Raw genomic sequence first — 23,596 nt, 5'->3', positions numbered from 1 at the left:
GAGGAACAACATTATTTTGAATTTAAAATCCTGTGTCTGTGTAATGTCAGAACGGTAATTCAGTCTGCCTTTCAGCTTTTGAACATGAGAAAAAGGGAACAAGGTTTTTAGTGAGGGAGTGGCATTAAACCACATCACTGTGTACTGGCAGCGCAGAAATACACAGCCGAGTCTGATGCACTGCCACGAGGAATAATCAGGGCTCCTTTTTTGATGTCTTCTCTTGTTATCACAAACCGCGTCTCATAGATAGGGTCACTGCCAAAGTTGCTATATCCAATCAAATTAATCAGACCTCTCTCTGTTTGTTGGTACCAGAGCATTACATACATGTTGTTATCATTATGACTGCATTTAATTTCTTCCCTTGCTCTGTCGTTGACTATTCTGGGATAAGACGGCTCAAACCTCACACCCTCAGCTTGATCTGTGGGAAATCAATTGAAAAATTAGTTAATACAGAATCCACCTAAAATAAAACCATTCTTATAAATAGCTGTTTTTTGTAGTAATTTCGTTACATGGAAGCAAGAAGAGGAGAAATGCTATCACAGCTGGAGGCATCCTTCAGGTTTGTGCTGTAGCAGAAGAAACACTGCTGCCTCTGATGGTGTGTAGAGACACCGCCTCCTGTGAAAATACACAGATCTCGTGTTCAGGAAAGAGATGAGGGTTTTAGTAAGGGAGTGGCATTCACCACATCACTGTGTACTGGCAGCGCAGAAATACACAGCCGAGTGTGACAGGTTTGCTGAGCGTATAATCAGAGCTCCGCTCAGCGTGTCTTCTCTCCTCAGCTCAAACTCTTTTTTAAACTGACCCTCGTAGTTTTGCTCGCTGTTTGCATATCCATACCCAATGAGGGTCATAGAGAGACTGTATTTTCTCTGCTGATACCAGAGCATTACTGTAAGGGTAGAATCGTCATGGCTGCATTTAATCTCAGTGCTCTCCTTCACTATCTGAGCAGGAGATTGGTGAAATGTAACAGCGCTCACCTGACCTGTGGAGAAAGAAAATTGTAAGTGTCATTGACGGAAATGTTATAAAATGTTAATTATATTTAGCGGCTACATTTATGTAATTAATTACAACGTGTGAGATAATCATCTTACAGTAAAAACAGAAGAAAACAAAGATCTGCAGAGGTGAAGACATGGTCTGGCACTGGTGTGATGAAAAGTATTTCTCTGAGAAAAATAAGTCTCAGGGTGAAGAGGGAGGGGGTTGGGTTAGTGTGAGTTTGTGGGTTCATTTATCACCACATCCCCATGATAAAAGCTGCACACCATGTGCTGTGCCTCCACCTGTTGGTTGAATCAGGACCCTGCTCTAAGGTGTTGTTGATAAAGTCTTTATATGAAGAGGTTACACCGCCTGCTCCATAACACCTGATGAGAATATCACACTTCTCATTATTTTGCTACTGAGAAGTCACTGTTTGCATGGCCGTAAGAGATCAGCTGTCTCCAACATAATCATGTGAAATATTATCAAACGACACATCTCTATTTTGTGTCCTGTTTTTGTAGTTACATATGACATATCAGGTCCAGTTTCAGTCTCAAACAATAACACTTCACCAGCTAATCCTTGTTGGCTCCTGAGAATATGAAGCTTAAGGTGCTGGAAAGTGCTGACAGTCTCTAAAATGATTTCTCCACATTGGACCCCTGATGCAAGGGGACAGTCACCAAACTACCCAATGAATTAAAAATTGCTGTCAGTCCAAAATAATGTTTACACATCTTTGTATACATTTAATTGGTGTAAACTAGCTCTATGTAATGTCAAGTTCTATGAGAAGTCACATGATTTTAGTGGTTTGTTATCTTCTGGATCCTCCTGCAGGTTTTTGTCTGAGAGCCTCACTGTCTTTATGACTGTGTATACGTGCCGCTCCAAAATACTCTGCGCTGTGTTCAGGGTGTCCCAGCTTCAGGATGTGGAGATAAACTCTTTTCTCTCCATTTCCACTCACGTTAAAGTGGCTTTTGAACGGCGGCTCCACGTTAGCATTTCCATAATACATGTAGGCGATGAGCTTCAGAGACGTGTCTCCTGCTGAGCGCTGATACCACAGAATAGTGTCGTAGCTCGGGATCTGATGCTCCAGACTCAGCGTGGCTTCACTGTTTGGTTCCTTTATCAGTTCAGAGGGAGTCTGAAACACTTTGTCATTACTGAGGGAAACTCCTGGAAAGAGATCAAGATGCCATTAAGTTATCTGGCACTTGGAGCTGTTACATTTACTGGAAAATCAAGAGCTTTGATATCTTTCACCTTGACTGGTGAACTTGTGCCTAAGTAAGACAAAATGGCTTTATTAATGTGCAATACCTTTAACCCAGAAGACGATGATGATGGAAACGATGCATTGAGATGGCTTCATGTTGAATGTGAAGAAGCAGCTACAGTCTCTCAGCTTTGTGGATCAGGAGGAGGGACAGGAAGTGATGTAAAGAAATCAGAGAATAAGTTGAAACTATAACACTTTCTATCATTCAGTCTGCCTTTTCCTGAACTGCATGAGACCTCTCATGATCACAGGGAGATATTTTACTCTTTAACCTACTTTCAGAGTGGAGGGGTTGGAGAAGTTTTTGTGAGGAGTAGATGGGTGTTTGATGTACTGTGCCATCCTGGCTGCACAGTAGTAGGTGGCGGTGTGTTCAAGTGCTTTTAGATTCTTTATGGAAAGCGAACCATTTTTTATTTTATCCTCACTCAAATCTCCAGCTAATTTAAAATGTTTTCTAAACCGTTGTTCCACGCTGTCGTTTGTGAACTGTGAATATCCATATCCAATGAGTTCCAGAGCCTTGTCCCCGGGGGGCTGCTGGTACCACAGCATCACTCTGTACTCAGTGTGTCCGTGAGTGCAGAAAAGCTGCACGTCTTCTCCGGCCTTTCTGATGACAGCAGAGGGAAACTGGTCGACCTGAACTCCCAGAGAAACACCTGCAAAAAGAGAGAAAATACCTAGTTAAAGCTTGAATATAAAAACAAGTTAATCCGGAGAATAATTCACATTACCTATAAGATAACAGGAAAGTAGACAACAAATCATTTTGGTTCTTTGTCACATGCAGATTTAGTTCTCAATGATGGTAATGAGAGGCGAACCCTGGCTTTATGACTGGACTGATAATGAAAAAAAGCAGCACAGGAAGTGAGGTAGAAATCACATGACAGGAACCTTGACAGCAGCTGGCTGGTCAAGGCAAGGCAAGTTTATTAAATAGCATCTATCAACACAAGTCAATTCAAAGTGCTTTATAAAAATGAAAAACATTAAGAGCATTAAGAGATAGTGCAGCGGAAACGCATTATAAAATGGCAATTTCATATATTTTTTTAAATGAACATAAAACAAGCTAATAAAGAATAACACAGGTAAAAAATACATGAATAAAGTTACAGTGCAGTGCAAGGTATGAATATATAAATTAAAAGCAGCGGCAAAAAGAAAGGTCTTCAGCCTGGATTTAAAAGTAGTCAGAGTTGCAGCGGACCTGCAGGTTTCTGGGAGTTTGTTCAAGATATTTGGAGCATAATAACTGAACTTCTCCATGTTTAGTTCTGACTCTGGGGACAGAAAGCAGACCAGAAGACCTGAGTGTTCTGGATGGTTCATAATTTAGCAGGAGATCAGAAATGTATTTTGGCCCTAAACCATTCAATGCTTTATAAACCAGCAGCAGTATTTTGAAGACAAACAGACAGACATTCAGACATTCAGACAGACAGACAGACGGACAGATGGACAGACGGACGGACAGACGGACGGTACTTTATTGATCCCAATTTGGGAAATGTTTGCGTTGCAGCAGCATAAAAACAGAAGGCAATGTACATAAGAGAAATTAAGACACAGAATTAAACAACTTATTTCAGAAATGGAAATAAAATAGCATTTAAAATGAAATCAATTATTTGACAGACAGGAAACCAGTGTAAAGACCTCAGAACTGGAGTTATGTTCTCCACTTTCTTAGTGTTGGTGAGGACTCAGCAGCAGCGTTCGGAATCAGATAAAAACCACAGCTGATAAAATATGGTGCCAAGTTTTTGTTTAGTTGAAAGGAGATGTGTCTCATGGTGCATACCGAGCTGCACAGAAGTACACTGCACTGTGCTCAGATGCCTTCAGGTCTGCTATAAACAGAGAACCATTCTTTCCTGTGTTTCCACTTAAATCTCCAGTGATATTGAAATGCTCTTTATATAATTCTTCATTGCTTATTTTAGTATAATCTACATATCCAATGAGTTCCAGAGCCTTGTCCCCGGGGGGCTGCTGGTACCACAGCATCACTCTGTAGTCGGTTTGTCCGTGAGTGCAGAAAAGCTGCACGTCTTCTCCGGCCTTTCTGATGGCTGCAGAGGGAGACTGGTGGACCTGAACCCCCAGAGAAACACCTGCTGTAAACAGAGGAGGACACATTATTGGTTTTAGATGGGAAATTGAAAGTAAAGTACTGTAAAGTAGTTGTTACCCGTGAGGAAATGGCAAATGAGAAATGTAATCATCTTGTAGAGACTGAAGTGATGGATGAAATGCAGTGATCGTTAGGTCATGAACAATTATCTGCTGCTATACTCTCTCACAGTCACATTTTAAGGAGGAGGCAGATGTGATGTAGGAAGGAGGAGTGGCTTCATGTAAGATATATTTTTCTATATTTATCGACGTACTTTATCAGATATTAAATTATGTTACTGCATATTTGCCTTGTTAAATTGTAATAAACCAAAAAAATACAAACACAAGTGTATTTGCTGATGATGAAATGATTGCATCAAACCAAAATACAACCACAAACGCAGGTGTGTCTGTGAGCAGTTTATTCCACGTCTTATTAAAAAGCTCATGAGAGAAGATTGGTTCAGAGTTTTTGTAAAGTTCAGAGGGGATTCCTGTCAGCGTGCTTCTCTCGCTGCACAGTAGTAAACTGCACCGTGCTCTGGTTTCACAGCTTTGAATATTAGAGAGGCATTCTTTGCAGTACTCCCACCCAAATCTCCAGAGATGTTAAAATCCTCTTTAAATGGCTCCTCCATTGTGGCCTCTTTAAAATACAAATACCCGATGAGTTTCAGAGCTGTGTCTCCAGGTGACCGCTGGTACCAGAGAATCACCCTGTAGTCCGTTCTATCATGGCTGCAGGAGATCTGCACTTTGTCTCCAGGAGATTTGATGAGATCAGAGGGAGACTGACGCACATCAAGACCCAGACTAACACCTGGATAAAGAACATAAAATAATCATTGTTACAAAATCATAGATTATGAGAAACCCATGATTCAAACCATGCTGGTTATATTTGTTCACCTGCCAGACAACCGAAGAGGAGAAAGCTGATCATTATGACTTATTCAAAAATAAAGCAGGACATGTCAGGCTGACTATGACAAAGTATTTTAGTTTGATTCTGTCAGGGATGGAGGTCTGCAGATGCCTCCACTGAGTGAGTGAGGTTTGAAGAGGAAAGGGAAGTGATGAAGAAACTCCATGCAGCTGACTGGGAGGGGACTGATGAATGTGTCATTTACAACCATAACTACTGATAAGGGTTGGATGTTTTTGTATTAAGGAGAAGGAAGCTACAGTCACTGTGCTTTGCTGGCTGCACAGAAGTAAACTGCACCGTGCTCTGGTTTCACAGCTTTGAATATTAGAGAGGCATTCTTTGCTGTACTCCCACCCAAATCTCCAGAGATGTTAAAATCCTCTTTAAATGGCTGCTCCATTGTGGCCTCTTTAAAATACAAATACCCGATGAGTTTCAGAGCTGTGTCTCCAGGTGAGCGCTGGTACCAGAGAATCACCCTGTAGTCCTTTCTATCATGGCTGCAGGAGATCTGCACTTTGTCTCCAGGAGATTTGATGAGATCAGAGGGAGACTGACGCACATCAAGACCCAGACTAACACCTGGATAAAGAAAAATAAAACAAACATTGTTTATTCATAAATGTTCATTTATGGTATTGTTCATTACAAAATCATAGATTATGAGAAAAAAAACAACGATTCAACCCATGCTGTTTATATTTGTTCACCTGCCAGACAACAGAAGAGGAGAAAGTCGATCATTATGACTTGTCAGGATGACTATGATGAATTTTAGATATGGTCTCTGGGATCTTATATCAGATCACTGAGTGTGACTCTGTCAGTGATGGAGATCTGCAGATGCCTCCACTGATTGAGTGAAGTTTGAAGAGGAAAGGGAAGTGATGAATGCAGCTGACTGGGAGGGGACTGTTGAATGTGTCATTGACAACCATAAATACTGATAAGGGTTGGACGTTTTTGTATTAAGGAGAAGGAAGCTACAGTCACTGTGCTTGGCTGGCTGCACAGAAGTAAACAGCACTGTGCTCAACTCCAGTCTTTCGGACTGTAAGAGAGCCATTCTTTACCGAATCTCCACGCAAATCTCCAGAGATATTGAAATGTTCTTTAAATGGCTCCTCCATTGTGGCATCTTTATAATACAAATACCCGATGAGTTTCAGAGCTGTGTCTCCAGGTGAGCGCTGGTACCAGAGCATCACCCTGTAGTCCATTCTATCGTGGCTGCAGGAGATCTGCACTTTGTCTCCAGGAGATTTGATGAGCTCAGAGGGAGACTGACGCACATCAAGACCCAGACTAACACCTGGATAAAGAAAAATAAAACAAACATTGTTACAAAATCTTAGATAATGAGAAAAAAAAAACAATGATTCAACCCATGCTGTTTATATTTGTTCACCTGCCAGACAACAGAAGAGGAGAAAGTCGATCATTATGACTTGTCAGGCTGACTATGATGAATTTTAGATGTAAGTCTCTGGGATCTTGTATCAGATCACTGAGTGTGACTCTGTCAGTGATGGAGATCTGCAGATGCCTCCACTGAGTGAGTGAAGTTTGAAGAGGAAAGGGAAGTGATGAATGCAGCTGACTGGGAGGGGACTGTTGAATGTGTCATTGACAACCATAAATACTGATAAGGGTTGGACGTTTTTGTTTGAAGGAGAAGGAAGCTACAGTCACTGTGCTTGGCTGGCTGCACAGAAGTAAACAGCACTGTGCTCAACTCCAGTCTTTCGGACTGTAAGAGAGCCATTAATTACTCTACTCAAATCTCCAGAGATATTGAAATGTTCTTTATATGGCTCCTCCATTGTGACAGCTTGGTAATTCAAATACCCGATGAGTTTCAGAGCTGTGTCTCCAGGTGAGCGCTGGTACCAGAGCATCAATCTGTAGTCCGTTTTATCATGGCTGCAGGAGATCTGCACTTTGTCTCCAGGTTTTTTGATAAGAGAGGGAGACTGACGCACATCAAGACTCACACAAATACCTAAAAAGAAAAATATATCATCAATCAATTCAGGATCTATAGATAGAGTGTTATTTTTGAATGGTTAAATATTTTACCAATGAGCCAGGATAAAAAGAATAATGTTGGCATCTTGTCCTCTCTGAGTGAACACACTGCGTGGCTCTGATGCTGTCGACTCTTTATCAACATCCTCCTTTCATATATTCCCTAGCTACTTTATATTTCAGAGTGCTTCATGTGTAGCATGAGAGTATTTCTAGAGCTACAGCGCCACCTACTGGAGTGACAGAAACATTCAAATGTAATGTCAACCAGTTTGCTGACAGCACAAAAATACACAGCACTCTCCAAAAGCCTTAAAATAATATAATTAAAAATGTATGTCTTTTCCTTGTTATTCCCTCTCTGTTAAAGGATTATGAAAAATCTGACTGTCTTTTACTGAGCCAGCTGTCTGATATCAGTCACTCACTGTGGTTTATTCCTTATTCATGTGGTAATTCAACATTGTGTATCCGGCTGCATTAGAGGGAGTTTATGTTGAAGACGCAGGGTTTTTGCAGCACTGTGCTTCGCTGGCAGCACAGAAATAAACTGCGCTGTCTTCAGATCGACGTGTCTTTGGAATATGAAGATGTGCCAGACTTTGCCCATTACCACTCACGTTATAAGTGCCTTTAAATTGAGCTTCCACAGTTGGATTAGTGTATCGTACATAGCCGAGTAGCACCATGTCATTTCCCCCAGCAGACTGTTTATACCACTGGATCTGATCAAATCTTGTGCTTGAATGGTTGCACGTTATCAGGACTTCTTCTCCATGGTGTTTGATCAGCGCCGAGGGATTCTGATGAACACTGTTCTTTGACGGTTCTGAAACACATATTTATTTAGTTATTTATAGTACAAATAAAGAGGAAACAATACAAGAGTATGACTGCAAAACATGACGTTGAGAGACAGAGGAGGTAGTGGAGTCACATAGTTGTCAGACTTAATTAAAATATAAAGACAAAAACAACAACAACCATGGAGAAAAAAAGAAGGGCAAGTTCTCCAGAAACTTTTTAAACCAACAACTTTGAGATAAACGTGGATTCTGGTACCTTTTAGGAGTTAATTGAATATTACCTGTTAAGCAGAACGGCAAAGCTGCTAAAAGTACAAGGAGTGTAACCATGATCCTAACGCAGATGAAAACAAAACTAGAATGCTGACTGAACTTAGCTATCGATGTGAAAATAAAGTAGGAGGGGTCGACGTTATGGGCTGTCCCAAGTCTGCAGTGGATAAATCAATCAACAAAGCAACAAATCTGCAACTGTATTGACATCTTTAAATTGTTTTAATTGCAGCATTTTTTGTCTTATTATCCAAATTGAATACTAATGCATAAATTACCACTCCCTCCAAAGTTGTCAATCAGCATTTAGCAATTTGCACCTTTATTTTGGACTGACAAAACAAGGCATCTAAAGACTTCACCTTGGACTTTAAGGAACAGGAATCTAAATGTTTTACTAAATGAAATAATTGGCAGTTTGATCAATAATGAGAAAGTTTCATATTGTACAGTATTGTTGGTTTCCACTGGTATGCTGATGGTATCGTGGTGACTTCCTGCCACAGTGTGATGCAGGTGTGTTGTTCATCAGAGGGATTTCATGAGGCTGATTATCAGAGAGGGTTTTTGTCGCAGCGAGAGCGACTCTGAGTCACTGTGTCGACTAGCTGCACAGAAATACATTGCGCTGTCTTCTGGCTGTCTGAGCTTCAGCACATGGAGTTCAGACTTCTCTGAGCCGTCTCCACTCACTTCGAAATGCCCTTTGAATGCATCCTCAATGGATTGGATAGTAGCATAAACATATCCAATGAGGTTGAGGTGTGAGTGGCCCCTCGGCTGCTGGTACCACAGGATCATATTATATGAACTGATTGAATGGCTGCAGCTGATTGTTGCTGGAGTGTCAGGACTTCCTAATATCGATGATGGATCCTGCAAGACTTCACTGCTCAGTGAAAGACCTGCATTTAAAGAGAAAAGCTTTAGGAACACAGAAATGTTTACAAAAGATTAAACCTCCAGCAAAGACTTTGAATAGAACCATACAGGAGAGCAGGAGCAGCAGCAGGGAGATGTTGAGGATGTCTCTGATCATGATGTCTCTGATCATGATGTCTTCACCCTCCTCTCTCAGACCGACTGAACACAACCAGAGTCAACTTAGAGGGGAGGAGACAGACATGTGACACGTTCATCTTCAATATATAATGTAGATGGCAATACAACTTATCAAGACAAAACAAATCATGTACTGGTTCCTACTTCTGGAATCTCAAGACTGCTTTTATTTTTTCAAATAATTGGTCTGAATAAGTTTTGTTGGGAAAATACTGAATGTTCCTTCTATATCAGAGTAGCACATGATAACAGAGGCCCTACGTAGCTGTGTACGTAGCCGGATGTATGACTACATGGATGACACTCATGAGACACTGTGTTGAAGTTATGATAGCTATGTCCTTTTTGTTGTTCTGTTTATGTTTTTATGTTTCATGTGGAACCTACTTGAGCAGGTCTCCCTTGAAAAATAGATCAATGATCTCAATGGGATACACCTGGATAAATAAAGGTTTGAAATGAAATGAAATGAATGTTCCTAAGACTGGCATGATGACACAGCCCCTAGAGAGATAGACATATGACTGTCATGTTTATTGCTTACGCAGGCCTTAGCTAATCTTTACTAATGTCAGAATACTGCTTTGAACCAGTATTCTTCCATCATTCTTCCGTAATGGACATACATTTATATGTCAACATGTAAAAGTCCTGCTCTCTAGCTCAAACATTAGTTAGTAGTCAAACATAATGTAACTACATTTTATATTAATAACTAACATTTTCATTGTGCTTTTGTTCCGAGGTGCACTTCACATAACTTTGACATTAAACACGGAGGCGATGGTCTATAGATGAAATGTTTTATATTCTAAACTCAGTCACAAAACACAGAACAGACATTGAACTGTCAAACAGGGGTGAGAGGAAAAGAGTCACAAAGGCAAATGAAAAACAATTTAACAAAAAAAACGAAAAACACAATTGACAAGTATATGTCTATACATTTCACTGTTCACATGATAATAAAAAATTATCTCTGAACTGAATGAAATTCTACAAACATCCGGAAACATGCTCAGCAGCAGTATGGAGAACAATGTCTATGTATTGCCTGTGATTTCACAACAAGTCACAAATGATACTGCATACTAAAAACCAGTCTGCAGTGTCGAGCTCCACCTGCAGATAATTGAACTCACTGATCTCTTTTATTCATGTGACACCAACAGAGGGGTTTTTGTTCAGCCTCCTCCTGTGTGTGTGTCACTGTGTTGACTCACAGCACAGAAGTACAAGCCTTTGTCTCCTGGCTGCAGATCCTTCACTGTGAACGTCCCGCTCTCAGCGTCAGGCTTTGTGGCTGAGAACTTGTCTTTGCTACTGAATTCTCCAAAATCATGATCATTGATCCCCCATAGTGTGTACACGATGAGCTTCATAGTTTCTCCTGGCAGTTGTCTGTACCAGTACATCTGGTTGTAGTTAACACCCTTTGTGTGTTTGCAGCTCATTGTTGCATTGTCTCCCTGTGTTTCCCACAGCATGTCAGTCTGGGTGACATCGCTTCCATCAGTTAGACCTGAGTGTCGACAAAAACAACACCTTAATTAGCATAAAACGTGAACATTATTAATTTGATATTGATGAGTAAAGCAGTGCACAGTATTACCTGTACTCCACAGTAAAAAGATAGACACTGTGAGGAAGCTGTGTTTAAAGATGATCACATCCATGATGTCTGACAGAAACTGCAGAGACTCATAAAGTATGAAGAGCTACAGGGGGGAGTGTCCCTGCATCATGTGATCACATCCTGTGAGGTAGTACTCAGTATTTCACAAAGTAAAGGTGGTAGTATAGGAGGTACTGGGGCTCCCCCTGAAGTACATCACAGTTTGTTTACTTTAACGCTGAACAGTTACACCACGAAGCTGATGGTCATGTGATGTAAAGAATTCAGATATGTTACGAGTAGAGCTGCAATGACTAATCAACAAAACATTGTTTTATGTAAACAATGCAAACTAGTTTCAGCTTCACAAATCAAATCTTTGGATCACATGAACTAAAGATGTGTGGGTTATAAACTGACAAAACAAGACATTACTATGGACTTATGGACTAAACAATTTCCTCTAGAAAATAATGGGCAGGTTAATGCATAACAAAAAGTAATCGTCGGTTGAAGCCCACATTGAAACATTTGGATATAGCTAACATCCTTTGTGTGACTGCAGTGTTTAAAGCAAAGAGGACTGGATCACATCACTCCCACCAATACACCTGTGAGGGTCAAACACAAAACCACATGTCATGTTCCAGAACCACCAGTGAGTCTCTGCTCTACTGTCAGAATCATCAACACAGCTCTGTATTTGAGTCGTAACATCCAGAACCTCCAGTCCAGGGTTAGGGTTAGTTTAATCAGAGCAGCTGTGATCAGTGTTATAGTCAGTGAAGGCTTCTCAATTCTCTCATTTCCCCTCCTCGACTCCTATCCTCGTGGCTTAGTCCCGCCCACAGGAGATGCGAGCGGAGGAGTCGAGGAGGGGAACTGAGGAGAGAGGAGGGGAAGCAGCAGGCGTTTAGAGAAATTAGAACTCCTCTCCTCTGAGCGGTCATTTTAAAGAGACGTCCAACACACACCTACACACTGTACAACACGCACCTGCACACCAACACACACCTACACACTGTACAACACACACCTACACACTGTACAACACACACCTACAGCTCCTAAAGCATATAATATATATCAGGATACAGACGTTGTGTATTTTATTATGTGAAGCACTAAATGGTCTTAGAAGAATATCGACTCTTTGTTTGTAGATATCTACTAAACTAAAGCATACAAATACAGAGAGTAATGTAGGCCTGTTATACTGAGTGATATATATTTTACACACTGCTCTGCTTTCTGCACGGACCTCACAGCTGTTCTCACTGTAAACATCGTGTCGCGATGAAAGCAGTTAATACAATAATATCCAGGGGATGCATGCAGAGCTGTCATTGGCTGAGATAAGTCCGGCTGTGCGTCACGACTCTTTGAAACATCTCTGTTGCCGGAAATGCATCCGCGGAGGAGCCATCAGTTTATCCTCGATTATAGCTCCTCCAGAGAGCCTCCTCGATGCTCGATGCTCGGTCCTCGGTCCTCGATGTGCATTTAGAGAAATGAGATGTCCTTCAACATGGCGCGCTGAAAACCATTTCCGGGTCACTACCGGAGGACCGAGGAGGGGAAATTAGAGAATTGAGAAGCCTTCAGTGTGTGTGATGGAGGTGTGAGGTTACAACAGAGAGATGAACAGCTGGGAGCGTCTCTGAACTGAATGATTCTGTCATTAAACTGGAGGTCCCCCTACAGGACAGCAGACACATAGAATCACTAACAGACAAATATCTGGGGTTTTTGTTCAGCCTCCTCCTGTGTGTGTGTCACTGTGTTGACTCACAGCACAGAAGTACAAGCCTTTGTCTCCTGGCTGCAGATCCTTCACTGTGAACGTCCCGCTCTCAGCGTCAGGCTTTGTGGCTGAGAACTTGTCTTTGCCGAATCCTCCAAAATCATGATTATCTTTGTTCCCTGATATTGTGAACACAACTAGCTCCATAGTTTCTCCTGGCAGTTGTCTGTACCAGTACATCTGGTAGTAGGCAACACCCTTTGTGTGTGTGCAGCTCATTGTTGCATTGTCTCCCTGTGTTTCCCACAGCATGTCAGTCTGGGTGACATCGCTTCCATCAGTTAGACCTGAGTGCCGACAAAAACAGCACCTTAATTAACTACAACACCTTAATTAGCATAAAACATGAACATTATTAATTTGATATTGATGAGTAAAGCAGTGCACAGTATTACCTGTAGTCCACAGTAAAAAGATGGATACTGTGAGGAAGCTGTGTTTAAAGATGATCACATCCATGATGTCTGACAGAAACTGCAGAGCCTCATAAAGTATGAAGAGCTGCAGGTGGGAGTGTCCCTGCATCATGTGATCACATCCTGTGAGGTAGTACTCAGTATTTCACAAAGTAAAGTTGGTAGTATAGGTGGTACTGGGGGTCCCCCTGAAGTACATCACAGTTTGTTTACTTTAACGCTGAACAGTTACACCACGAAGCTCATGGTCATGTGATTTACAGAATTCAGATATGGTACGACTAATCAACAAAAACATTTTTTATGTAAACAATACAAATTAGATGTTTCAGCCTCACAAATCTAATTTTTAGATCACATAAAGTAAATATGTGTGGGTTATAAACCGACAACAAGACATTACTATGGACTTATGAACTTTTACCATTTCCTGACATTTTGAAGACTAAACAATTTCCTCTAGAAAATAATGGGCAGGTTAATGCATAACAAAAAGTAATCGTCGGTTGAAGCCCACATTAAAAGATTTGGAAATAGCTAAGGTCCTTTGTGTGACTGCAGTGTTTAAAGCAAAGAGGACTGGATCACATCACTCCCACCAATACACCTGTGAGGGTCAAACACAAAACCACATGTCATGTTCCAGAACCACCAGTGAGTCTCTGCTCTACTGTCAGAATCATCAACACATAATCTCTGTATTTGATTTGTAACGTCCAGAACCTCCTGTCCAGGGTTAGTTTAATCAGAGCAGCTGTGATCAGTGTTATAGTCAGTGTGTGTGATGGAGGTGTGAGGTTACAACAGAGAGATGAACAGCTGGGAGCGTCTCTGAACTGAATGATTCTGTGATTAAACTGGAGGTCCCCCTACAGGACAGCAGACACATAGAATCACTAACAGCCAAATATCTGGGGTTTTTGTTCAGCCTCCTCCTGTGTGTGTGTCACTGTGTTGACTCACAGCACAGAAGTACAAGCCTTTGTCTCCTGGCTGCAGATTCTTCACTGTGAACGTCCCGCTCTCAGCGTCAGGCTTTGTGGCTGAGAACTTGTCTTTGCTGAATCCTCCAAAATCATGATTATCTTTGTTCCCTGATATTGTGAACACAACTAGCTCCATAGTTTCTCCTGGCAGTTGTCTGTACCAGTACATCTGGAAGTAGGTAGCATCCTTTTTGTGTGTGCATCTCATTGTTGCATTGTCTCCCTGTGTTTCCCACAGCATGTCAGTCTGGGTGACATCGCTTCCATCAGTTAGACCTGAGTGTCGACAAAAAAGACACCTTAATTAACTACAACACCTTAATTAGCATAAAACATGAACATTATTTGATATTGATGAGTAAAGCAGTGCACAGTATTACCTGTAGTCCACAGTAAAAAGATGGACACTGTGAGGAAGCTGTGTTTAAAGATGATCACATCCATGATGTCTGACAGAAACTGCTGAGACTCATAAAGTATGAAGAGCTGCAGGTGGGAGTGTCCCTGCATCATGTGATCACATCCTGTGAGGTAGTACTCAGTATTTCACAAAGTAAAGGTGGTACTGGGGGTCCCCCTGAAGTACATCACAGTTTGTTTACTTTAACGCTGAACAGTTACACCACGAAGCTGATGGTCATGTGATGTAAATAATTCAGATATGGTACGAGTAGAGCTGCAATGACTAATCAACAACATTTGTTTTATGTAAACAATGCAAATTAGATGTTTCAGCCTCTCAAATCTAATTTTTGGATCACATGAACTAAATATTTTTCGGGTTATAAACTGACAAAACAAGACATTACTATGGACTTATGGACTTTTACTTTTTTCTGACATTTTGAAGACTAAACAATTTCCTCTAGAAAATAATGGGCAGGTTAATGCATAACAAAAAGTAATCGTCGGTTGAAGCCCACATTAAAACATTTGGATATAGCTAACATCCTTTGTGTGACTGCAGTGTTTAAAGCAAAGAGGACTGGATCACATCACTCCCACCAATACACCTGTGAGGGTCAAACACAAAACCACATGTCATGTTCCAGAACCACCAGTGAGTCTCTGCTCTACTGTCAGAATCATCAACACAGCTCTGTATTTGAGTCGTAACATCCAGAACCTCCAGTCCAGGGTTAGGGTTAGTTTAATCAGAGCAGCTGTGATCAGTGTTATAGTCAGTGTGTGTGATGGAGGTGTGAGGTTACAACAGAGAGATGAACAGCTGGGAGCGTCTCTGAACTGAATGATTCTGTGATTAAACTGGAGGTCCCCCTACAGGACAGCAGACACATAGAATCACTAACAGCCAAATATCTGGGGTTTTTGTTCAGCCTCCTCCTGTGTGTGTGTCACTGTGTTGACTCACAGCACAGAAGTACAAGCCTTTGTCTCCTGGCTGCAGATTCTTCACTGTGAACGTCCCGCTCTCAGCGTCAGGCTTTGTGGCTGAGAACTTGTCTTTGCTGAATCCTCCAAAATCATGATTATCTTTGTTCCCTGATATTGTGAACACAACTAGCTCCATAGTTTCTCCTGGCAGTTGTCTGTACCAGTACATCTGGAAATAGGTACCACCCTTTGTGTGTGTGCAGCTCATTGTTGCATTGTCTCCCTGTGTTTCCCACAGCATGTCAGTCTGGGTGACATCGCTTCCATCAGTTAGACCTGAGTGTCGACAAAAAAGACACCTTAATTAACTACAACACCTTAATTAGCATAAAACATGAACATTATTTGATATTGATGAGTAAAGCAGTGCACAGTATTACCTGTAGTCCACAGTAAAAAGATGGACACTGTGAGGAAGCTGTGTTTAAAGATGATCACATCCATGATGTCTGACAGAAACTGCTGAGACTCATAAAGTATGAAGAGCTGCAGGTGGGAGTGTCCCTGCATCATGTGATCACATCCTGTGAGGTAGTACTCAGTATTTCACAAAGTAAAGGTGGTACTGGGGGTCCCCCTGAAGTACATCACAGTTTGTTTACTTTAACGCTGAACAGTTACACCACAAAGCTGATGGTCATGTGATGTAAATAATTCAGATATGGTACGAGTAGAGCTGCAATGACTAATCAACAACATTTGTTTTATGTGATCAATGCAAATTAGATGTTTCAGCCTCTCAAATCTAATTTTTGGATCACATAAAGTAAAGATGTCTGGGTTATAAACTGACAAAACAAGACATTACTATGGACTTATGGACTTTTACTTTTTTCTGACATTTTGACAGAGGTGGGAGTAAGTCCTACATGTGCAAGTCATGAGCAAGTCTCAAGTCTTGACCTACAAGTATCAAGCAAGTCCCAAGTCACTGTGGTGAGAGTCAAGCAAGTCAAGTCAAGTCATACGAAATTCTGATGAATAAGCCCAGTTTCCGCATTTAAATCAGTTAAAAGACAATGGTTATGAAAATGGATTCAACCCACACTATGATCTTCATTACATACACAGTTAATCATTTGAAATCTAATTTAGACCGATGACAATCATATTAGATTCATATTAACCCCAGAACTGCAGACAATATAGCTAGGACTCAATCAAAAAGTCTGTTAAAAAAGGCAGAATTCCAGGTAAGAAAATCATATATGGCATTTGCCATTACACATATTTAATTTAAATGTCTGTTAACACTAGAACCGCCAACAGCATCAGCACCTACATAGATATCATTTTCAAATCATTTAATTTGTTCCTCTTCATCATTTCCTTATAAACTAAGTAGGACGATTTAAAACTCACTTAATTGGGTTAATTTAGAAATTGCTTCAGTTTATCATCATAACAGATCAAAAAGTTCAGATTCATTTTACAATAAATCAAGGAATGATGCACTTCTACAAACAAAAACACCATAATTAAAACATTTAAACAAACTACTAAAAGTAGATGAACTACATTATTCAACAGTTTACAGTAACTTCTGATAATAACACAGGGGAAATAAACGAGGCATCTCTTTTCCTCTCTCTCTCTCCCCCTCCTGACAGCCCGTCAGTATCAGGGTTAGTACAAATGAATCCCTTGGCGGTTCTAGTGTTCATTTACCGTTTTGTCTTCTCTTTGCAATGCTTAATCGATTTGAAACCAAGTCTAAAGTAGCTTAAACTTAACGTTAGCTTTCTAGCTAACACAACACATTCACGCACCTTTCTCTGGGTTTTTTTGTAGTGACGAATGAAGTTGGATGTTGTGGTGGTCGTGTCACTGATCTTTATGCTGCAGACCCTGCATACCGCTGTTCTCTTCTTATTAGCGTCATCGACAACATAATCCTTGAATCCAAACTTCACTATTTGTGGAGTAACGCTAGCCGCTGCCATGTTAACTGACACTCCTGCCTTCTAGTGGGTTGCCAGGTTTGCGCGCATGGCGCTATAATCACCCAATCACGTTTTTCGAAAAAACTAAATGTAATATCTCACTACAAAAACAAACGCAAATATTTAATTTTAAACAGACAAGTCCTTTCAAGTCATCTGTCTCAAGCTTAAGTCAAGTCTCAAGTCATGAATACTAAGTCAAAGTCAAGTCAAGTCTTTTATCAATGTTAGTCAAGCAAGTCTCAAGTCAAAAAATATGCGACTCGAGTCTGACTCGAGTCAAGTCATGTGACTCGAGTCCCCACCTCTGCATTTTGAAGACTAAACAATTTCCTCTAGAAAATAATGGGCAGGTTAATGCATAACAAAAAGTAATCGTCGGTTGAAGCCCACATTAAAACATTTGGAAATAGCTAATGTCCTTTGTGTGACTGCAGTGTTTAAAGCAAAGAGGACTGGATCACATCACTCCCACCAATACACCTGTGAGGGTCAAACACAAAACCACATGTCATGTTCCAGAACCACCAGTGAGTCTCTGCTCTACTGTCAGAATCATCAACATATAAGCTATGTATTTAATTTGTAACATCCAGAACCTCCAGAACATCCATAACCTCCAGTTTAGGGTTAGTTTAATCAGAGCAGCTGTGATCAGTGTTATAGTCAGTGTGTGTGATGGAGGTGTGAGGTTACAACAGAGAGATGAACAGCTGGGAGGGTCTCTGACTGAATGATTCTGTGATTAAACTGGAGGTCCCCCTACAGGACAGCAGACACATAGAATCACTAACAGCCAAATATATGGGGTTTTTGTTCAGCCTCCTCCTGTGTGTGTGTCACTGTGTTCACTCACAGCACAGAAGTACAAGCCTTTGTCTCCTGGCTGCAGATCCTTCACTGTGAACGTCCCGCTCTCAGCGTCAGGCTTTGTGGCTGAGAACTTGTCTTTGCTGAATCCTCTAAAATCATGATTATCTTTGTTCCCTGATATTGTGAACACGATTAGCTCCATAGTTTCTCCTGGCAGTTGTCTGTACCAGTACATCTGGTAGTAGCCAACACCCTTTGTGTGTGTGCAGCTCATTGTTGCACTCTCTCCCTGTGTTTCCCACAGCATGTCAGTCTGGGTGACATCGCTTCCATCAGTTAGACCTGAGTGTCGACAAAAACGACACCTTAATTAGCATAAAACATGAACATTATTTGATATTGATGAGTAAAGCAGTGCACAGTATTACCTGTAGTCCACAGTAAAAAGATGGACACTGTGAGGAAGCTGTGTTTAAAGATGATCACATCCATGATGTCTGACAGAAACTGCTGAGCCTCATAAAGTATGAAGAGCTGCAAGTGGGAGTGTCCCTGCATCATGTGATCACATCCTGTGAGGTAGTACTCAGTATTTCACAAAGTAAAGTTGGTAGTATAGGTGGTACTGGGGGTCCCCCTGAAGTACATCACAGTTTGTTTACTTTAACGCTGAACAGTTACACCACGAAGCTGATGGTCATGTGATTTACAGAATTCAGATATGGTACGAGTAATCAACAAAAACATTTTTTATGTAAACAATAAAAATTAGATGTTTCAGCCTCACAAATCTAATTTTTAGATCACATAAAGTAAATATGTGTGGGTTATAAACCGACAACAAGACATTACTATGGACTTATGAACTTTTACCATTTCCTGACATTTTGAAGACTAAACAATTTCCTCTAGAAAATAATGGGCAGGTTAATGCATAACAAAAAGTAATCGTCGGTTGAAGCCCACATTAAAAGATTTGGAAATAGCTAAGGTCCTTTGTGTGACTGCAGTGTTTAAAGCAAAGAGGACTGGATCACATCACTCCCACCAATACACCTGTGAGGGTCAAACACAAAACCACATGTCATGTTCCAGAACCACCAGTGAGTCTCTGCTCTACTGTCAGAATCATCAACACAGCTCTGTATTTGAGTCGTAACATCCAGAACCTCCTGTCCAGGGTTAGGGTTAGTTTAATCAGAGCAGCTGTGATCAGTCTTATAGTCAGTGTGTGTGATGGAGGTGTGAGGTTACAACAGAGAGATGAACAGCTGGGAGCGTCTCTGAACTGAATGATTCTGTGATTAAACTGGAGGTCCCCCTACAGGACAGCAGACACATAGAATCACTAACAGCCAAATATCTGGGGTTTTTGTTCAGCCTCCTCCTGTGTGTGTGTCACTGTGTTCACTCACAGCACAGAAGTACAAGCCTTTGTCTCCTGGCTGCAGATTCTTCACTGTGAACGTCCCGCTCTCAGCGTCAGGCTTTGTGGCTGAGAACTTGTCTTTGCTGAATCCTCCAAAATCATGATTATCTTTGTTCATTGGTGTTGTGAACACAACTAGTTCCATAGTTTCTCCTGGCAGTTGTCTGTACCAGTACATCTGGAAATAGGTAGCATCCTTTTTGTGTCTGCAGCTCATGGTTGCATTGTCTCCCTGTGTTTCCCACAGCATGTCTGTCTGGGTGACATCGCTTCCATCAGTTAGACCTGAGTGTCGACAAAAAAGACACCTTAATTAACTACAACACCTTAATTAGCATAAAACATGAACATTATTAATTTGATATTGATGAGTAAAGCAGTGCACAGTATTACCTGTAGTCCAAAATAAAAAGATGGACACTGTGAGGAAGCTGTGTTTAAAGATGATCACATCCATGATGTCTGACAGAAACTGCAGAGACTCATAAAGTATGAAGAGCTGCAGGTGGGAGTGTCCCTGCATCATGTGATCACATCCTGTGAGGTAGTACTCAGTATTTTACAAAGTAAAGGTGGTACTGGGGGTCCCCCTGAAGTACATCACAGTTTGTTTACTTTAACGCTGAACAGTTACACCACGAAGCTGATGGTCATGTGATGTAAATAATTCAGATATGGTACGAGTAGAGCTGCAATGACTAATCAACAACATTTGTTTTATGTAAACAATGCAAATTAGATGTTTCAGCCTCTCAAATCTAATTTTTGGATCACATGAACTAAACATGTGTGGGTTATAAACTGACAAGACATTACTATGGACTTATGGACTTTTACTTTTTTCTGACATTTTGAAGACTAAACAATTTCCTCTAGAAAATAATGGGCAGGTTAATGCATAACAAAAAGTAATCGTCGGTTGAAGCCCACATTAAAACATTTGGATATAGCTAAGGTCCTTTGTGTGACTGCAGTGTTTAAAGCAAAGAGGACTGGATCACATCACTCCCACCAATACACCTGTGAGGGTCAAACACAAAACCACATGTTCCAGAACCACCAGTGAGTCTCTGCTCTACTGTCAGAATCATCAACAAAGCTCTGTATTTGATTTGTAACATCCAGAACCTCCTGTCCAGGGTTAGGGTTAGTTTAATCAGAGCAGCTGTGATCAGTCTTATAGTCAGTGTGTGTGATGGAGGTGTGAGGTTACAACAGAGAGATGAACAGCTGGGAGCGTCTCTGAACTGAATGATTCTGTGATTAAACTGGAGGTCCCCCTACAGGACAGCAGACACATAGAATCACTAACAGCCAAATATCTGGGGTTTTTGTTCAGCCTCCTCCTGTGTGTGTCACTGTGTTGACTCACAGCACAGAAGTACAAGCCTTTGTCTCCTGGCTGCAGATTCTTCACTGTGAACGTCCCGCTCTCAGCGTCAGGCTTTGTGGCTGAGAACTTGTCTTTGCTGAATCCTCCAAAATCATGATTATCTTTGTTCATTGGTGTTGTGAACACAACTAGCTCCATAGTTTCTCCTGGCAGCTGTCTGTACCAGTACATCTGGAAGTAGGCAGCACCCTTTGTGTGTGTGCAGCTCATTGTTGCACTCTTTCCCTGTGTTTCCCACAGGATGTCAGTCTGGTTGACATCGCTTCCATCAGTTAGACCTGAGTGAAACAAGAAAATATACTATAATAACCTTCAGTTGTTTGATCCTCCTTATATCACGTCAATATCAATATAAATGATAAAAACAGCAAACACAAGAACATTAGTTGATGATAATGTATATTTACTAACCAGTGCAATGTCTATTTTATTGTAAATTACCTGTAGTCCACAGTAAAAAGATGGACACTGTGAGGAAGCTGTGTTTAAAGATGATCACATCCATGATGTCTGACAGAAACTGCAGAGACTCATAAAGTATGAAGAGCTGCAGGTGGGAGTGTCTGTGTGATAACCTCCTCTGAGCTGGAGCAAAGCCGCGTTCACACCGGAGTACTTTTCAGTGTTTTATCAAGTGGTATTAGGGGTCCCCCTGCAGTACATTGTAGATATCCCTGATCCCAATTTGGGAAATGTTTGCGTTGCAGCAGCATAAATAACACAAGGCAATGTACATAAGAGAAACTAAGACACAGAAATAAACAGTCCAATATATTTCAGAAATAGAAATAGAAATTGTAGTATATTAAGTTAATGCTAATCAGTTACACTAAGAAGCTGAAGTAACCTGGATTAATCATTTCGGTTGCAAGTTGTAGAAATTATGTATTGTCAAGAGATGGATTGATATTGTTTAAAATTACAGCTGAATATAAAATAGAATGATGAAGTCTCACAAAGCTCTCTAAAGAAAAGGGATCAAAGCCTCAGTTTGAAGTTCTTTTTTAAAACCTGCCTGAATAATTTACAATAATAGATACTTGTAAGTAATAAAACAAAAGCTTAAACCATTTTAATTTCACACTGTGGCAGAATTCAAGTATGCTGTCAGTAGCTCTGAGGGGGTTCATTGATAACAGTTCATGTTATCCTGAAAGCTGCAGGTGCTGAGCCTCAGCTTGTTGTCTCTGACAGACGGAGGAGAGTTCTTGTATTGAGCTGAGGGGAATCTGCAGCACTGTGCTGACTGGCTGCACAGAAATACACACCGCTGTCCTCTAATGACAGATTAGAGACACTGAGGCGAGACTGTTTACGGCCATCTCCGTCAAAGCTGATTTTTCCTTTCACGTCCTCCTCTGGAGTCGAGTAGATCACATTCAGATATCCCAGTAACTTCATATTTTGATGTTGGTCTTGTTTGTACCAGAGAATGCGATCATAGTTTGGTATGCTGTGTGAACAGTTGATCTCCCGGTCCACAGACTCTCCACTTCTCTTCATGATGAACGGAGGCGTTTGGAAGACGCTGTTAGAGGCACCTGCGGAACAAGCAGGAAACATTATAGATATTAGCCGTTCATTTTGCAGTGCCTTACTTTTTTAAAGAATATTTTATCTAACCTGTTATCCATGCCAGATGAAAGATGCAACATATGAAGGCAGTTAACATCATGTTTAGCACGAGGAGACTCTTTACTCTCAGCTTTCTGTTCACCTCCTGTTCACAGTTTACTGACAGGGGGGGGTGTCCGTGTGTTGGGGTTGTTTATCAGAGAGAAGGTTGTTTTCTCCCTCTGCTGCTGAGAAAAAAACATGCTAGAGCATTCAGTGAGTAAAACATTTGAAGGTAGACCATGAAACGTTTTCCTTTGTGGTACAGTAGCTTGTGTCACATGATTTTGAAACTTGAACATCTTTTGTGTTACCAAAAATTAAATAATCAGGAAATACAACTCCAATTGACAATTTGATATATTATCCTCTGACCTGCATATCATCTTATTCATTGTACAAATGCAGACTTGATACAGTCATACAGTATGTTTAAGTTTAGTAAGTGGATCAGATTATTTTATATTACTATGCAATGTTATTCTTTTTTGATTAAATATTTGTTTTCTTAATAAGCCATGTGTCTTCTAACCTCCCCTGCAAAATGTTCAAATGTTTTCCTAAATTGTAACTATGTTTATTATATACCCGTCTGTCCGCTGTGTTGCAGGTTTGTCCAGCAGGTGGCGCTCTGACAGTCGGCACAGCCTCCACTCAGCAGCAGC

The 23,596-nt window shown here is 40.9% G+C and overlaps 1 pseudogene and 11 gene segments (V, D, J or C); all 12 read right to left on the bottom strand.

The window, feature by feature from the left end:
• Positions 1-3,961: 3,961 nt before the first annotated feature.
• Positions 3,962-4,571, bottom strand: LOC117493850. The segment is given in 2 exon segments: positions 3,962-4,425; positions 4,500-4,571. Coding segments are annotated over 2 exon segments (363 nt in total).
• Positions 4,572-5,387: 816 nt separating this feature from the next.
• Positions 5,388-6,334, bottom strand: LOC117493851. The segment is given in 2 exon segments: positions 5,388-5,936; positions 6,065-6,334. Coding segments are annotated over 2 exon segments (357 nt in total).
• A 9-nt stretch (positions 6,335-6,343) lies between these two features.
• On the bottom strand, positions 6,344-6,796 carry LOC117493816. The segment is given in 2 exon segments: positions 6,344-6,666; positions 6,763-6,796. Coding segments are annotated over 2 exon segments (357 nt in total).
• A 2,104-nt stretch (positions 6,797-8,900) lies between these two features.
• On the bottom strand, positions 8,901-9,528 carry LOC117493815 (annotated as a pseudogene).
• A 1,179-nt stretch (positions 9,529-10,707) lies between these two features.
• On the bottom strand, positions 10,708-11,214 carry LOC117493814. The segment is given in 2 exon segments: positions 10,708-11,045; positions 11,136-11,214. Coding segments are annotated over 2 exon segments (402 nt in total).
• A 1,677-nt stretch (positions 11,215-12,891) lies between these two features.
• On the bottom strand, positions 12,892-13,470 carry LOC117493813. The segment is given in 2 exon segments: positions 12,892-13,229; positions 13,338-13,470. Coding segments are annotated over 2 exon segments (471 nt in total).
• A 741-nt stretch (positions 13,471-14,211) lies between these two features.
• Positions 14,212-14,857, bottom strand: LOC117493812. The segment is given in 2 exon segments: positions 14,212-14,620; positions 14,725-14,857. Coding segments are annotated over 2 exon segments (471 nt in total).
• Positions 14,858-15,601: 744 nt separating this feature from the next.
• On the bottom strand, positions 15,602-16,252 carry LOC117493811. The segment is given in 2 exon segments: positions 15,602-16,015; positions 16,120-16,252. Coding segments are annotated over 2 exon segments (471 nt in total).
• A 2,247-nt stretch (positions 16,253-18,499) lies between these two features.
• On the bottom strand, positions 18,500-19,056 carry LOC117493810. The segment is given in 2 exon segments: positions 18,500-18,837; positions 18,924-19,056. Coding segments are annotated over 2 exon segments (471 nt in total).
• Positions 19,057-19,809: 753 nt separating this feature from the next.
• On the bottom strand, positions 19,810-20,395 carry LOC117493849. The segment is given in 2 exon segments: positions 19,810-20,209; positions 20,318-20,395. Coding segments are annotated over 2 exon segments (402 nt in total).
• An 80-nt stretch (positions 20,396-20,475) lies between these two features.
• Positions 20,476-21,852, bottom strand: LOC117493809. The segment is given in 3 exon segments: positions 20,476-20,514; positions 21,297-21,595; positions 21,759-21,852. Coding segments are annotated over 3 exon segments (402 nt in total).
• Positions 21,853-22,475: 623 nt separating this feature from the next.
• Positions 22,476-23,110, bottom strand: LOC117493848. The segment is given in 2 exon segments: positions 22,476-22,858; positions 22,941-23,110. Coding segments are annotated over 2 exon segments (420 nt in total).
• Positions 23,111-23,596: the final 486 nt, after the last annotated feature.

This window comes from Trematomus bernacchii, unplaced genomic scaffold (assembly GCF_902827165.1).
Source record: "Trematomus bernacchii unplaced genomic scaffold, fTreBer1.1, whole genome shotgun sequence".
Taxonomy (NCBI): Eukaryota; Metazoa; Chordata; class Actinopteri; order Perciformes; family Nototheniidae; genus Trematomus; species Trematomus bernacchii.
Note: the sequence above shows the minus strand (reverse complement) of the source record. Positions and strands in the feature narration are given on the sequence as shown.